Source organism: Hevea brasiliensis, chromosome 11, assembly GCF_030052815.1.
Source record: "Hevea brasiliensis isolate MT/VB/25A 57/8 chromosome 11, ASM3005281v1, whole genome shotgun sequence".
NCBI lineage: Eukaryota > Viridiplantae > Streptophyta > Magnoliopsida > Malpighiales > Euphorbiaceae > Hevea > Hevea brasiliensis.
Genome location: NC_079503.1, coordinates 3,647,239 through 3,665,498, shown reverse-complemented (window position 1 = coordinate 3,665,498; position 18,260 = coordinate 3,647,239). Strand labels below are relative to the sequence as shown.

Genomic DNA, 18,260 nt, shown 5'->3' with positions numbered 1-18,260 from the left:
AATAAAGCTTAAATCTCATTAATAAAATCGCTTGCTGATATGGATTTTTAATTATTTTTATGAAATAATTATCGGTTGAGGGATCATAATTCAATATTTAAATAACCCTTCTAGTCTAAAGCATATAAATAAAAGCACATATTTCATCCATGTTTGTAACCCATCACGAGACATTTCAAAATTATACTGCAAATTGGCCACTTGCTATTCTCTAGTTTAGTGATCCACCGACCGTGCTTGGTAACAAGTCAAAAATTGCCAGCAAACATCGAGCACTTTTGCTCAATTATTCCATCTACGAGGGCCCTTGTCCACTAAGACGCCCATATGCTTAATTCTAATAGTACTAGAAACATGCACTCTCTCCCTGAGATGAGTTTGCAGCCATGTGCTTTACTCCACTGAGATTATTAATATATACGCAACATTATAATACAATTCATAAACTATACAAAAATATACAGTACTACCTTTCATTTGTTAAATAACTCTTTTAATGTAGACTGCGTCGTGTATATCTTCATCGCTTTTTCGCCGTTACTCTGTTTCAATGAGTAAAGTTTACACAGGGCCTGTCCTGCTACTTTCCAAGCAAACCCACAATATTTCGCATCTCCTCGGGCTTTGGCATAGTCATAAGAGATGTTATAGATGGCAAGAGCTTCTTCGAATATATCCTCTTCTCTCCTCTTGCTCTCCTCAAATTCTGTTGCCTCGTATAATATCTGTTCCCAAGCAAATGGTGGAAGAAAGATTTTTAACACGACAACTTTTAACTGGACAAAATAGAGTACTGAGAAATAATGTCCGAATCACCTCTTTATATCTTTTAATCACTTCATTTGCAGCCTCATTTTTGGTCTCTGTATTTGACTTTAGAGCATCTGTCATGTCTCGCCTATATTGATCATAGAGTTCCTTCCATTTCATCAGGCATGACTCAGAGACTTCGTCATTGAAACAGTGGAGTTTCCAAACTTCTACAACAAAATATAAAGTAGACATAACTAAACTTTCAAAACATGAATGCAAAAATGCATGGAAATCCAAAGTATGCCTACAATGTTTGGGTGCTGGGGTAACTTTATCATCCGATGATGCTCAAAAGCTTCAATTTTGATAGATAAATTTCTTACCATTTTTTGGTGTATCTTCTTCCATGTATAATTTCACTTTGTCGTATATTAATCCCAGGATAGAAGTAGACTTGTAAGAAATCTCTTCTTTCCTTTCCAAATGATGTGGGAATAATTCAGCCTTCAATTGATCTGGAAGTTCAATCTGTTTAAAGAAGAAGAAATGTCTAGTTCATTTCAAAGTAGGAGCCATCACGTCAAATCACTCTGAAATCGAATATTGCGAGCAGCAAATTTATTTCTTAAATCACAAGGAACAAACTTAGACTTCTTCCACACCAATACAAATAACTTCAAAAAGTTCAGTTGTTTCAAATTTCAATATAAATTGAGATTTAGTTCTACTATTCTTTCATCAGGTTATACATTAAATAACTTATGACTTCTTCCACACCAATGCATTTTGTAATCATATTTTATGCTTTCAATTTTATCAATATAGTTCATAAGTTTGTTTATTTCAATCGTATTCAATAGGTTTAAGGTGTATGCAAAAATGAACAACTTTCGTTGGTTCCTCCCAAGTTTTAAGAGCTACAAAACAATGGTGTTTTGCAAATAAAACATTTTAAGTCACTTCATAGGGAGGAAATTTGTGCAAAATGACAACATATGATGGCTCCAAGGATTTAGGAGGGGCTTGCTTCTTTCCAATGTTAGCATAAGCACATGCCCCAAACATGACGGATACAATTGAAACAAAATCAATAACTTATGAAACAATATGATAAAATTAAAAGCATAGGATACAATACAAATGAAAAGGCATGTAATGTTCACAACACATTAGATCATTAACCCTAATATTAATGCAGTTACAATTTATCCATTTACCATATCATGTTCTAAAGGTCTAGAATCAACAGACCTAAAAAGAACCAAATAGCAGGACAATGCAGAGAGGCTTAGATGCCCTAAAAAGGTGCAGAACGTCAGATCCCAAGTGCAGGCAAAAGCTTAATATCTTGAGGTCTCAAATGGACTTACACTCCAGGAGTTCCAGAAGTATGGAAATGCATTTAAGAAGTCATAAACCATGCATCTTGCGAATTTCGTGCGGGTGAAAAACAATCAAAACAAGTGGCATTTAAGATATAATTTTTTGTGCTTATCCAATTACAAGTCTAACTTCGCCTAAGTAGCTTGCGCTTAGCCGGTCCCAAGCCCGGATAAAAGAGGAGGATTGCGGTAAGTAACAACCAGCGTAAAAATTTCGTCACACCTTATGATATAGATTCAAATGATATAAACGTTGGGACGTCCTCTACTAACGACGCGCTACATTGGAGCCCGGGTGTAGTGAGAAATATGCAAGGGTATAGGGCGTTCACCGAAAGCACCGCGCCATGCCGGCGCCCGGGTGTGGTGTTAAGTCAGCAATGATTCCCACATCATGGACGGGTGTGGGTAAAGAAGTTAGTCCATAGGATAGATGGTAGAACAGATAGTGGAACAGAATACAAAATAGACATAGAAAACAATAGAAGATATCATAAAAAGAGACCAACTAGGAAGGAACAAGATAAGAGGAGGATCAGGATTGGTACTTGGAATGTTGGATCACTTACAGGAAAATTAATGGAGCAAAGAAGGGTAAGAGAAGGGTGAATATTGCTTGCATTCAGGAGACTAAATGGGTAGGAGAGAAAAGCAAAGAAGTGGGTAATTCATGATACAAACTGTGGTTTATCGGAAAGGAGAGAAATAAGAACGGAGTGGGCATAATCATAGACAGGACATTGAAAGACGCTGTAATAGCTGTGAAAAGAGTAGGAGATAGAATTATACTAGTAAAGCTAATACTAGAAGGAAAAATAAAAATGTAGTTAGTGCTTATGCCCCACAAATAGGACTAGATAGTGAGAGTAAAAAAATGTTTTGGGAAGATATGGATGATTTAATGCAAAGCATACCGAATGAAGAGAATATTTTCATTGGTGGAGATTTGAATGGACATGTAGGAAGTGATAGGCAAGGCTATGAGAATGTTCATGGAGGTTTTGGTTTTGGCAGTCGAAATGAGGAGGAAAAAAGCATTCTGGATTTTGCTATGGTATACGACCTAATACTAGCAAATACCTACTCTATAAAAAGAGAGTCACATTTAGTGACTTTCAAAAGTGGGCAAAATAGAAGCCAAATCGACTTCCTCTTAACCAGGAAGACAAATAAAGCTCTATGCAACGATTGCAAGGTCATTCCACGAGAGGCTTTAACAAGTCAACATCGTTTAGTGGTCTTGTATGTCAAGTTTAGGAACAATTCAAGTAAGGTCATAAGAAATAGTATAGCTCGAACAAAGTGGTGGGAGTTCAAAGGAGTAAAGCAAGTGAAGTTCAAAAGTGAGCTTCTCGAGTCCGAAGCATGGAAGCTGAATATGGAGGCCGATGATATGTGGATACAGATAGCATCAAAGATTAGAGAAGTAGCTAGAAAAGTACTTGGAGAGTCTAAAGGACATGGACTACCCTCAAAAGAGAGATGGTGGTGGAATGAGAAAGTACAAAAGACAGTGAAGAGAAAAAGGGAATGGTATAAGAAATTACCTAAATGTGATAATAATGAGGCATATGAACAGTACAAGATAGCAAAGAAAGAGGCAAAAAAGGCAGTTAGTCAAGTAAGAGTACAGGCCTTTGAAAAGTTATATGAGAAAATTGGAACTAAAGAACGAGAGAAAGATATTTATAGATTAGCAAGGAGGAGAGAGGAAATTTCAAGATCTCAATCAAGTTAGGTGCATTAATGATAAAGAAAGAAAAATATTGATGAAAGATGAGGATATTAAAAAAAGATGGAGAAATTATTTTAATGATCTCTTTAATAATAGTCAAAATGGTAATAGCGTGAATATAGACTATAGAACAATAGAAAAGAATGTGAATTATACTAGAAGGATTAGATCTTTAGAAGTAAAGGAAACACTTAAGAGAATGAAAGTGGGTAAAGCCTGTGAATCTGATGGAATACCAATTGAAGTGTGGAAATGTTTGGGAGATATGGGAGTGGCATGATTAACTAAATTATTTAATAAGATTCTAAACTCAAAGAAAATGCCTGATAAATGGAGGCGGAGTATTTTAGTACCTATTTTTAAAAATAAAAGAGACATACAGAGTTGCTCAAGCTATAGGGGAATTAAACTCATGAGCCATACTATGAAGTTGTGGGAGAGAGTTGTGAAGCATCGACTACGTCATGATACTTCTATCTCTCCCAATCAATTTGGCTTTATGCCCGGTCGTTCAACTATAAAAGCGATCTTTCTCGTTAGAAGCTTGATAGAGAAATATAGAGATGTGAAGAAAGATCTACACATGATTTTTATTGATTTGGAGAAGGCTTATGATAGTGTTCCAAGAAATGTCCTATGGAGTGTGTTAGAACAAAAGAGGATATCCATTAGGTACATACAAGTGTTGAAAGATATGTATGAAGGAGCAACTACTATTGTGCGCACAGTGGGAGGGGATACAAGAGATTTCCCGATCTCAATTGGATTACACCAAGGATCAACTATAAGCCCTTACCTTTTTACATTAGTTTTAGATGAATTGACGAAACATATACAAGAGAGTATTTCTTGTTGCATGATGTTTGCGAATAATATTGTTTTGATAGATGAGACGCGAGAAGGAGTCAATAGAAAGCTAGAGCTTTAGAGAAGTACTCTACAGTCAAAGGGCTTTAAGTTAAGTAGAACGAAGACAGAATATATGCATTGCAAGTTCAGTGAAAGCCAAACTGGTGATAGGGAAAGAGTTCGTTTGGATGGAGTGGTACTGTCCCAAAGTAATCATTTTAAATATCTCAGCTCAGTCCTTCAAGTAGATGGGGATGTGAGGAGGATGTTAGTCATAGGATTAAAGCTGGATAGTTGAAGTGGAGACGTGCCATGAGAGTTTTATGTGATCGTAAGATTCCTAGTAAGTTTAAAGGAAAATTTTACCGTACAGCCATACGACCGGCTATGTTATATGGTAGTGACTGTTGGGCATTGAAGGAGTCGTATGCGTCTAAGATAAGAGTTGTAGAGATGAGAATATTAAAGTGGATGAGTAGCCATACTAGACTAGATAAAGTCCGTAATGAGAGTATTAGAGAAAAGGTAGGAGTGGTACCAATTGAGGATAAGTTGAGAAAAGGGAGATTGAGGTGGTTTGGTCATGTGAAGCGTAGACATACAAAGGCTCCAGTTAGACAAGTAGAGCACATTAGGTTAGAGGATAGAAAGAAAAAAAGAGGTAGACCTAAATTGACTTAGAGGAGAGTAGTACAATATGACCTAAAGGCATTACAAATTTCTGAGGATTTAACCCAAAATCGTTTAGAGTGGAGAAAGCGAATCCGGATAGCCGACCCCAAATTTTTGGGATAAAGACTTAGTTGAGTTGAGTTGAGTTGAGTTGTATCCAATTACAAGTCTCCATGAAATCTAAAAGCCTCAGTACACGCTTTTCATATTATTTGACTCCAATTGCACTTTAATTGTACACAACTAATTAATCAATAACAAAACCCAAATTATGTACAGATCAGGTAATATAAGAACTAAAAATCAATCGTTTTTAAAACTCTAGTGACTTAATTCAGTACAATATTTTTGTATAAAAGAAAGTTTTGAGAATCATTGTCATCTATAAGCTATTAAGGCTGACAATTAGCAGACAAACTGTAATAGCTGGAACTTCAAAGTTCACTCAAAACTCATGCAGAGGGAAAACCTCCAGGAAATTCAATCTGACTGAGCATTTTCAGAAGATAATATCTCAGAATAGATCAAAATTCATTCTTAGCTGCATTCTAGCTTAAGAATAATAATAATAATAATAAAACCATAAGCTTGGAACCTTTTCATGATTACTTCGACGGTCAAGAAAAGCTCAGAAACTAACCTTTTTCCCCCCTTTCTTTGGTGCATCAAGAGCATCATAGTATTTATCAATTAACTCAGACATATTCTTCTTCATATTAATTTTTTCATCATGTCTGTCATCTCCCAATATCAGAAGCCTATCCATCATTGCCAACCAACTATCAGCTGCCACACCAACAGTGTAACTGAGAGCAGACAAAAGAGTTGACATATATCATTAGTAGATTCCAACAGGAAAAAGCCACAGAATTCATATAAAGAAATTATCAGTGAAAATGAAAAAGGGGAAATTCTTTGCTACACCAGAGCATTACACCAAATAAGTGACTACCACGTACCAAGAGTGTAGAACATTTAGGGGTATATACCATTCATTCATTAAGCCAAGTGTAAAACACTCATGGTTCATGGCAATCATTCATTTGTTTGATGCAATACTCCGGATGTAGCAAAGTGGTGTGTGTGTGTGTATATATATATATATATATATATATATCTACTAATAACTAACAAGCATGCCACAAATTTTTAAACCCTAGTGAAAAAATCTTTTTTAGGCATAACATGCTCGAAAGGATGATTAACCCTTATACATTTTTAAGTCAAATACACATCCGTTGTGATATTGAAAGACAATTTATTTTATCAACATAATGTCAAAGGCAGTAAACAGTAGCCATAACATTATGAAGCAACATGGTATTATATTCACAATCAAGTGCATACCTTGGTTGAAACCTAGTCATCAGAAACAGTCTGAACAACTCATCCTCTAATTCCTCATCAGAAAAATCACCAGGTTTCTTATTGGGCACATTATTGTTAGAAAAAGGAGGACACCATGGTTCACTCTGATTGAATTTGTCTACCAGCTGAAGGGAAAACAATTTTAGGTGCTTAATTTGAAATTTAGAGCTACTAAATTAGGAAAGGAAACTGGAATTTAACTCAATTCTGAACTTTGAAGATTATGCAATGCATCATCACTGGTAATTGGTAAAGCATCAACAAACATAAGCAAAGACACACATATGCATAAAAAGGTGATGTACCGTTGTGTGAAAAAGCAATCAATTGCACATATTCTAGACAACCAAGAATCCAAAATTTTTCCTCATGCTGCCCCTTCCCCCTCTAAAAAAATTTGAGAAAAAGGAAGGGAAAGGGAAACTAAAGACTGAAAAACCGTGACCTGTACGAGTCAAGGTAAAAATTGCATTCAGCAGTCAATAGCATATGAAAACACTCAATCACAAGAAACTTATATGAGTAGAGTAATTATATGAAACACAGATCTCTACAAAAAATATCCATATGTTCATTTTGTAATATGCATTTTTAGTAGCTTTTTTTTTCCCAATCCTAGTTGCTTAGTAGATTTCAACGTAAGATTTTCAAAAGTTTGTTATTTGTAAGAGATAATACCTGCAATTTACCTCCCCTCCCAACACCACGTGACATGCAACCTAAACAATCAATGATTCTATATGTGCTAATCTCAAACTCTTATTCACTTAGCACAATCACAATGAAATTGGTCATATAAATCATTTTCCCTCCATTACACTCAGCTTAGACTACATTCACAAAAAAAAAAATCAAAAGCTTCTGAATCCTTATTCAATATTGGCCCTAATTTATGTCAAATCCAACTATTGTGGTCTTCACTCTTGTAACTTGGATATGGTTCATCTTCTGTACCAATGCATTTTTCATCTACCCTGGACATGCCTAAATTATCTCGTTTCCTTTCCTCAAACACTTTCAATGGATGGTGCTGGCCACCTTCTTATGAATGCACTCGTTTTGAATTGAATCTTTTTTTTTTATTCTTATGTCTCCATACACCATTCTAATGTCCTAATCTTTGCTATGCTGATTTTATAAGCATTTTTTTCATTGCCAAAATTTGTTGCTGTACATCATACCTGGTGAAATTGCAACTATGGAGCCTTTTAGCATTCTAATTATCCATTTGCCAACACATATCTACTCTCATTAACTAACCCCAACCCACTTCCACACCAGTCCATTCTGGCGCAAGATGACTGTTGGCTATTTTTCACTAAAATGTAGGTTTTGCCGAGGTGCATTGCTTATAGTGAAAACCATAACTTTCTGGGAAAACCTTTTTTACATGTGGATGCCTGCTAGAATATGGGAACCTACACCATATCCATATCCATGTGCAAACATAGCATATTTCTTTCAACAAACACTCTATGCTCATGCTTAATTTTCCCTACAACTAAGCTCCACTGCAGCATTTTCACAAGGTATCATATTAATTAGAACACAGACCGTAAAAATGCTGTAAAATTTCTTGGCACATCTGCAATGAAGACTAGGGCTTGCACTAGTAACAATTGGTTGAAAGCATTTCAATGATTGTGCAAATGGTGAAAAGAAGGAAAGTCAAAAGAAATGGATGAACTTAATTCATTAGGTAAAATCTACTCTCAGTTAAAGTGGAATTGAAAAAATTGTATAACAATGCTAGTGTTCAACAAATTAAAGCCCTAAAGGAGGACCCTGGATAAGGAGATTCGCAATGGAGGATCTCCCAAGCAAACATATAACAAACATGATAAGGGCGGCAAAAGTATTGATTATCATGCAACTATATTATTGAAAATAAATGCTGACCTCAGGATTTCTTGACACAAAATACAAATCACCATCGTAGTCACCTCCTGCCATCTCATCTGCCAATGACCGTGGTCCTTTACAAGGGAAGAATATAGCATACTTTGCATTTCCTACAAAATCATTTAAACCCTCCACATATGTCGCCTTCAGAATATGTATATCTCCAAAATGTAAACCAGGATTGCGATACACCATTACTTTCCCTGAAACCTGTCCATTTTCCCTACATGTTGAATATAAATAGAGCACACATAAGGATATGCATGAAAGTGAAGACCACCTTCATTGCCATTTAAATAGTTATATTCATGGAAATAGCAAGCTTGTATATTGCTGAGAGATTTTTTTTTTTTTTTTTTTGTGGGGGGGGGGGGGGGGTTTTAACATGAATCTAAGTTACAATTCAGGTTCATCGCATAATGTGCACTTTTCTGCAAAGATTCAGGTAGAACCAGTACCACAAACAAATGTCAGAAGCTTTAGTTCAAATTTTGTACTATTTGACAGGTCACTGCCGCTAATAAATAATAATCTGAGTATGATAGAAGGAAAATATGCCAACATCTTACAAGATTACGCAAACTTCATCACCCTCGAGGGTTCCAGTGGGATCAGTAGTCCCCATCAAATAATATGATTCAGGGATGGGAATGCGTCCCCCTTTAAGACACTTCTTCTCCTCCCTCATTAATATAAGCTGATGGTACTGAATATATGATTCTTCCAAGGGAATTCCGGAAAATAGCATTCTTGCCACCATATAATCATCCATCTCACCATTGATAATGGCCACTGTGTGAAGGAAAACAATTTTGGAAAACTTACATCATTGGGGTTGAAAACACTAGAAAAGGCACAAATAAACAAAAAAAGAATATATAAATATATATATATATATATACACACACACAAACACAAACAAATTGATTATTAAATTATCTTGGACAGGTTAGGGGTTGATCTGGGACCACCATTTGAGGATATTAAAAAGTAAAACCATGAAAAATGACACATTATCAAGAAAACTACCTTGCAGAGCTGCATGCTTTTTGGACAGGGCACCTTTTGCATCTTCCAAAGCATTATTCAATAAATCCATAAAAAACTCTTGTGGAACCCCACCATAGCTAAGAAGTGCAATTAGGTTCCTTGAGAGATATGCTCTCTTTGGCCGATTGCTGGATAATGAAAAGGCAGAAATGTTATAAGAACCATAGAAAAACTTAAATAAATAGAGCATTGGATTTTCTCTTCATGAATTTGCCCAACTAGAACCAAATTGATCACAGGGAAGCGAATCAAATGTCAATATTGATACTATTTTTGGAGAATTCCATGAAATCCCAAGTTTTAGGCAGCTTCCTCTCAAATGTAAATACTGAAATAGGATTCTAGATCTCCCACAGAATATGTTACCATAATTATATCAGTTCACTTACAAAGGTCTAGTCCACAAAACATTTGGTGCATTTAGAAGGGCATAGATAAAACACAGGTTTGTAGAGATTTCTAATTTCATCTCACATTAATAGTAGAAAAAGCACAAGGCTGAAGTGCAAATAAATCTAACAGCAGCATCTACCTTGTTCCAACTATCTCAAATGAACTTTTTGTGCAAGCATTTTGCATTGAATCTGCCTCAACTTTGATCATTGAGGGCCGAACTTGAATGGTTCCAGGGCAGAGCTGATAAATGTGGAACCCACAATGAACAACAGAAATATTAAAAACACATAGGATGAAGAAAGAAATTAGCAAACTGGGAACCTGGTAGCCCACAATTTTGATATTGACATCTTAACAAACACATTGCATATTAGAATTTTTTGTCTTGAACTATTGTGTTGACTTAATAATACGCCATTACATTATAAAAGATCTTGCTAAAAATTTGTAATAGAGATGAGCCTGTCATCAAGTCAAGGTATGCCAATCACTTTCAGATCTCTGTTACTTGCACTCAGGTAAGAGTATAAAATAAAGGGATCTGTCCAGGAGCCAGACATGCCTTTTTTTTCCAAAATTTTCATAGATATTCCCATTAATTTGAAGTGTCAAATAGGCAAATGCATGTCCAAGTACTCTTACCTAGCAGATATTTTAGGTTAAAATAAAAGTAGCCATGCTTCATAAGTAATGTCAATGGCTAAATTACAAATGCAAGTTGAAGAGTCTATACATTTCCAATAAGTTTCCACATAAGAGAGAACAGAGATCCAAAAGAAAGAAGAAAAAACAATTGAAAGATGCAAAAGAGGAACAAAGAAACATAGCAGCAGCCATGATATTAAATTAAAACCATTAGAAGCTTCAGAATAAAAAGCCCACCCACCACCAATCCCCACCCTCAACAAGAAGAGAACCTAAAATGAAAATGTAGTTGTGAGATATCAATTCATTCCAAAATTTTTGCAATGTTATCCACTCTACTCCATTGCATTCCAACATTAATCCAACCAAAGGTAATGACTAACAAAAGGGGTCAATGAGATAGCCAGCAATTTGATGGGTTACATATTTTGGCTGCTTCTAACAATCTTAACCCAAAATTAAAAGTTTGGTTCAAGTTCCCTTCTTAAAAAAAAGAAGAGGAAACGTAAATAGGAAAGGTCATTTATGATTTCTCATAATTGAAACTCCAATATATCTGCTTGGCTTTCAAACTAAAGAGACAAATAATCTATAAACTGTTGCAAGTCTTGACAAGATCAAGAGGTCCAATGGAAAAAAGCATCAACCACAATAATACATGAATATAATATAAATGGTTTAAAACATTATTTGGACCAAATTAGCTACACTGAACATAAAAACTAGGATAAGAATGCTCACATTATTCTTCCTCTACAATGGAAAATGACAAAGATTATACCTTCTTATTGACAAGGAGAGTTCCTTTGACAGCACCACCATTGTGGAAAAGGCGGAACTGAATCAGCAAAGGCTTGGGGAAAAAAAAAAAAGAAATGGTAAGAAGATTGATACTTAAGTTATCAAATAAACAAACTGTCAGATAACATATACCGGTTCCCCAAAATTAGATTCTGAAAATTTGATTTCTGAAGATTTCCCAATGAGCCCATTACAATCAAGTAATCTCTATCAACATTGAAAAGCAATCAATCAGGGAATGAGTCATATTACTTCCTATAAAAAGAAGGCAATGAAAAAGTAGAACATTCACGCCATAAATTCCAAACTTATTAAAGAGTAAAAAAAATCAGTTTAAAAGCAGAGAAAACAATACACAGATGATATACAACAATGAGGCATATGCAAAACTGTACATTTGAGAATGATATAGCACTTGCACATTTTTATATTAGCACAATGAGCAAGTATGTTAACAACCAACACATCCAATGAATCGTTCCCTCCTCTGGTGATCTGTTACACAGAAGAAGAAATAAGCTGATTTTTACTAAAGGTTAATTACAGCAAAATGACAGCTCCACTTTCCACCCTTGCACTAGTTCAAGACACTTTGACAATGCAGCACAAACTGCGTGTGCATGCACAATTTCAAGGGATAGGATAACAAAATGATTTTTTTTTCAATTAATAGAAAAAAGCTGGTAAAGTGAATAATATATGGAAATATAAACAAGAAATATATTTATTTCCTTCGAATCACCCATTTCTTTCTAATTTCTTTTATCCCAGTTAAGGGCATTGCATCTTAGAAAAAAGACAGATCATTGGTAAATCATTGTCCAGATTGAAGCAGAGTTTCATGCACAAATTCATATATTTAAAACATTAAACCTAAAGATGCACAATCATCAAATGTTTATGAAAAAAAATAAATCAGTAAAAATATTTTTGCTTACCAATGCCTTACATTTAAATTGATAAGTAGCGAAGTCAAAATTTACAAACCTCCATTTCATTACCATTGATGCACTTCCCCTTGTGCACTTTCTTCGGGCATTTTAAAGCCAAATCCTCTGATATAAAACCAGTTCCATCTGTATGTATTAAATATTTCCCATCGTTACCTTTGACAACATTACCATCATTATCCTGCAATTGAAACATACAAGGATAGAAAGCAACAAATTTTTAAAGCTAGGTTATCAAGTAAACAAACAAATTATAATTTATAAAGCCCTATGGTAAGGAGGCAAAATTGAAAAATTATAAATCATACCCGGCATGGTATATCATTTATTTTTTCAATCTTCACAGCTGATAAGTCAACTTCAAAGTTCACAGTCTTCGACAAAATGAGAGAGAATCTGCATTTCAAAACAGGGGGGAAAAAAAGGAAATTTCAAGCTATTGATAAAGCATGCCTAAACTTGGCTCATGGGCGGGGAAGCAGGGGGATGTTAGTTTTACCAACCTAGCCATATAGTTGGACAAACTAGGCAATTTATCTACATTCATAAATGTAGATCTAGCTTGTCTGATTGTTTTCCCATCCAAAATGTGATTTGGATGGTCCCTAGAAGCATCAGACTGTGTGCGAACAAAGAAGCACTTAACCGGTGAAGTGGTTGGGTTTTTCTTCTTTTCTTCTTTCCCTCCATCTTTAAACACTGGTCAACAACCACATTGAGTTATGAAAAATTAGTAAGCAAGAAGAGTAAGGGGAAAAAATAATAATAAACATTGAAAGCACGCAAAGGGATATCTACATGCTATAGCGATAGCCTCACATAAAAAAGACAAGCAATGTCCATTTATTGGCTCCAGGTTGCATAATTTTACGTTCTTTTTTTTTTTTTTTGGTCTAAAACAGCAGTAAAAGATTTTGCAATCATGAATGCATAAATATGTAAAGCATCAACCCCATAGTAGTATAAAGGGCTGAAATGGATGGTTGTTGTACTGTAAGGTCTACACTATCATACCAAAAGACATGACATAATGGATTTCCGGTTAACATGCGGAAGAGAGTGGGGATAAAAGTCTCAGTTGGACTAGTATCTTTTATACCAAGAGGATGGAATGCATAAATATTAACAACATCGTTAAGTTGGAGATAAGCTATCCAAAACAAGCACTTTAAAAGCACAATCTCTTCCAGGAACCAGATCCCTAAATCAGTAAATTTCTTAATTTTTGTAGGTAAGAAATGTTAGATTTGTGAATTAAAATTCTAGTAGAATTTGGAGATACACCTTTTCCTAATTTGAGTGAAAAAAATATTCCTCAATAAGAATATTTCTCATATAGAGTAGAACTATTATTTTAGTGTTATTCCTAAATTGAGTAAAACTTTTAATCAGATTAGAATTAAGAGATTAGCGTTATAAATAGAAGTACGATGAAAAAAGTTATTTGGCTTTGCCCATGGAAAGTGGCTTTAAGCTCATAAAGTAGGGCTGTAGCTCATTGTAGAGAGAGACTTTGTCAATTGTTAAGAATTTGGCTCTTTTTATTGATAAGGGGCTCTTATCTATTGCAGTCCCATTGAGGGAGAGGGGCTTCAGCCAAAGGTAGAGAAAGGGTATAGAATTCAAGATGAAAGAATTCTTGTCCATTAGTGAGAGGGGACTTAGCCATGTAGTTAAAGACACGCTTTGTAGTGTAACAATTAAAATAGTAAATATATTGAGTTATATTTAGAGGAGACTGAGATAATTAACTAATATATTTACTATGAGCACTTTATTATGAGAATTCTCTTGGGTGTATTGGGATGATGGGTAGTATAGCTTGTAACTTATAATAGATTATTTATTTATTAAAGATTATGGACCATAGATATAGCTTAATGTTAAGAGAATGAACCACATAAATATTCTTGTTTTACGTGTTCGCTTTATTTTTTTTGCAGTTTACACACTCTCACAGTACACAATAAGAAAGATAGGTACATCAAGGACAAAAGTATGCTCAAGCATAAAATAATAGATGTATGACATTAAAATAAAATGCCATCGACACACACCATAACTATAAAATGGATTTTTTAAAGCAAGACTAACAGTATGAATAACAACAAAGGAGTATTAAGGTGCTAAGTTCAATATGCATTTCATGATTTGAAATCTATAGGCTCACCAAAAAAGCGGTACCGACGTAAACCAACAAGAATCCCTTCTCTAGCTAACCTGCCATACTTGGCAAAATAATCGATTGAACTACTTGTTGAACAACTCTTGTCAGCATCCTCTTCTGCAAACTTGACCATCAGAACATTATCATCCCCTAACGTCCTTTGAAGGAAATTGCTCATCATAGTTAAATAGGGGCCCTGAAATAAGCTCAAGCTCAGCAAATATATGGAATGATAATATAATCTTACACTTTTACCAGTACAAAAGCATTCAAATTTAAAACCTTCAATTGAAGGGAAACTCCCATTGCAAGTTAGTATTAAGCTTTTTCTGCTTGTAAAAAATGAGGAGTAAGAGGTCTGAATCTTGATAGTGACTTTAGAATTTGTGTCATAATTCACAACACTGAATTTTAACTCTATAAATAAAACAGAGATTAAATCAGAGGAATCAGTTGAAAGAAATGATAAATTAGAAGACAGTTTTCATCACTGGCTTCAACATTCTTTCCAACAAAAGTTAAGGTTCACTTGAGCAAGAATTGACATATTTAAAGCCAAATTTATACTCGCAAAACAAGACTTTCTCTACACATCCATGAATGTGCACCTATATGCTCATACAGTTATGCAAATGGCTAAGAAGAAATACAAACCTTGAACCTATAAGTTCCATCAGAACTAACATGGCAATGGTAAATGTGTGTCCAGCCACAATCCCAGACAAGATACTGCAATACACACACCCAAAAGACAAAAAGCAAAGATTAATAATCAATTACAGATTTTTAGTTTCACATATATCAAATCACATTGTAATCTTAATTCTTCAATGCATGGCAAATATTCATACAAGAAAAGTTATCTAGTAATTTTAGCAATCTGAAAACAAAAGAAGATTTAACTTTAAATGTTTGCTAAAGAAATGAACTCAAAATGCAAGACAAAACATGGTGAAAACAATAGGGAAAATCTAGTCATTTGATTACAAGTAAAATTAACACCTTCACACGTTCATGCTCCCTGATATAGCCACATCTACTGCCCACAGCTTTCCAAATTTCAGCCTCAAATTTAGCCATTGGCAAATGTTCCATCCGTCGAATCTCATCCGCAAATAGCACTTCCTCCAGCTTATAGCTGTTGTTTTTTTGATAGGCAAAAGAAAATTTATTGAAGATCAATAAAAGAGAGCAGAGAAAGATCCATTATCATCAAACCCCAGCCCCATCCAACATGCTGCAAACAAAACTAGAATAAAATAAAAATAAAGAGCCCCTCACAAAACAGATTCCACAAAGATGACCAAGTAACCCATGAGCCATGAAGGAAAAGATCTGAAACAACAACACCCTCCCTATGAAAAAACAGAGCAATCCCAATTTGGAAATCAACACAGTAGAACCATGACCAGAGCAGTGATCTCAATAGCTACAACATTTTCTGAAGCACAAACCAAGATCTATTTCCCTTCTAAGGTCTGAATATTTGCTAATTCTGACATTTCAGAATCTATCCCACCACATTCCCACTCAGGCAACAAACAAGTTGATGCCACTAGGAGCCTTGCAGATACTACAGTGCCTTAATCAAGCTTGATGGACGCCCATTTTCAATGCCATGCTCAAAAGATCTAGCAAAGACAAGAAAACAGCAACTTGTGAAGGAGAATACCGTGATTCAAGGTTCCAAGATAGCCCGAAGATGAGAATAGCAACCATTAAGATGAGCATCAAGGCCCTGTGTATGTGTTTCTTGAATGCAAACATTTCTTGAGATGGTCATGCAGGGATTACAAATCCCACATGGGGAAAGTAAAAAAAAAATTAAAAAATTAAAAAGTGAATATAAGTGGATGGTTTGCCACATTTACTTGGCTTGTTGGTCAGCGCAAGACTAACAACCAGGAAGAGAGAACAGAACCTTAAAGGAAGAACTTGATGAATCATTTGCATTTCAACGAACTGAACTCAGGACTCTCCTAATCCAACTACAACACATAAGCACTACCCAAACAAATCAGCGACGCCATACAAAAGGATCCATCATAAACAAACCCAATTTTAAACACAAATTCATGAGCCAACCACCCTTTATCAAAACAAAGAGCCAAACCCAGATTTTAACACTGCAAAAAGCTGACAAAACTCCAATTATTGAAAACCCACCCAATGGAATCAATGTCCAGAAAAACCCAATACTTCATAGAAACTCAAGGCTTTTCACGAACAATATAAAATGAAAGAATAACAAAATAAAAAATATAAACTCACATGCTGCAAACCGCAAGAATCGAAGTGGCAAATAAACTCACCCGCCTATGTAACTCAATATAAGAAATGCCTTTCTGAATTCGAGCTCACCCAAGGCCTGCAACTGTGGACTAATTCTAATTCCCAGTCTGCTAGCTGTCTCTGAACTGGAGCTGGTAGCCAGGGACATTGAAGACTGAATAATAGATTCACCTATAATCACCACAAAGAATAATCAAAAGACTCCCAAATGCTCTGGTTCACACGGAAAAAAATAAACAAAACCAGAGAAAAATATAGAGCGAGAGTACATTGCTGGTGCATCATCATCCGCGTAGATGTGGAGCTGCAACTCGGCTGTTGGGTCGATGTCTGAGACAAACAAAAGCGTTTAATAGGGGAACCATCGGCAGCCTTTTGTTTAGCCAAATATATTACAAAACCGTCAAAACTTTTTTTAACCCCTGTGACAGCGATTGCATGTAGAATATCGAGAGCCGCTTCTTCCCCCAATGAAGCGAGCTCCAGCCGCGCCTGTAGTCCTAGCGGTGGTTGCTTCTGCTCAATACATATCTTTTGTATGAGTTGCTCCACAGAAGGAGGCAGCAGACAAGCATCGGCCATGGATTGTATGTGATGCAGTAGAGACTAGAGAAAGATTGTTTGGTTTGGGTGACCTTAGAGAGAGAGAGAGAGAGAGAAAGAGAGAGAGAGAGAGTGTTTTCAAATTCTCGCTTCGGCTATATTTTTTCACCCAGTTCCGTTTCTTTCTTTCCCGCGTCAGATGGCGCTGGCTAATCAATCATATCACACAATATATAGCTAGCCTCGTAGTCTGCTGTGTGTGTGTGTGTATATATATATATATATAGAGCGAAATTCACTTTTTATATCATAAAAAGATTCACTTGTCTAAAGGAGAGAATATTAAACCACGTGGCATTCTATAATATTTTCTATATTTTATTTTCTTTTTTTATCTTATTACTTACTTTTATTTAGAACTTATTTGATTAGGTAAGTAAATATTTTATTAAAAAAAGTAAAACTTTTCAAAAAAAAGTTAAAATATTTTTTATTTAATTTATATTATTAAATTGATTTTTTAAACTATTTTTAAAATAAATTTTTTTATAAGAGACTTGATAAATTGTAGTTTTTTAATTAAATGTAATATAAATTATTAATTTGTCTTCCAGTTTATTATACTTGAAATTATATTATAAATATTATTTACTTTTCTAATTTAAAAATAAAATTAATTTATATACAAAATTTATTTATATTTATACTTTCTAAAAATAAACTTCTTAAAAAGTATAGTATTAAATCAGATCTTA

The 18,260-nt window shown here is 34.9% G+C and overlaps 1 protein-coding gene across 6 annotated transcripts; it reads right to left on the bottom strand.

The window, feature by feature from the left end:
• Nucleotides 1-173: 173 nt before the first annotated feature.
• LOC110636355 (probable RNA-dependent RNA polymerase 5) lies at nt 174-17,747 on the bottom strand. 6 transcript variants are annotated; one of them, XM_058129688.1, is made up of 20 exons: nt 17,232-17,747; nt 16,983-17,133; nt 15,658-15,808; nt 15,325-15,399; nt 14,674-14,866; nt 13,007-13,202; nt 12,812-12,899; nt 12,541-12,684; nt 11,686-11,760; nt 11,534-11,605; nt 10,244-10,347; nt 9,691-9,839; nt 9,231-9,453; nt 8,659-8,884; nt 6,739-6,884; nt 6,032-6,197; nt 1,137-1,281; nt 817-980; nt 471-725; nt 174-306 (listed from the first exon to the last, which is right to left on the bottom strand). In XM_058129688.1, exons 1-19 carry the CDS (start codon nt 17,542-17,544, stop codon nt 474-476), a joined length of 3,033 nt encoding a protein of 1,010 aa, XP_057985671.1. In that variant the 5' UTR covers nt 17,545-17,747; the 3' UTR covers nt 174-306; nt 471-473. The 6 variants fall into 6 exon arrangements, with proteins under 6 accessions (XP_057985671.1, XP_021641704.2, XP_021641706.2 ...); XM_021786012.2 differs by having other exon boundaries at nt 174-725; XM_021786014.2 differs by having other exon boundaries at nt 174-725; nt 817-977.
• Nucleotides 17,748-18,260: the final 513 nt, after the last annotated feature.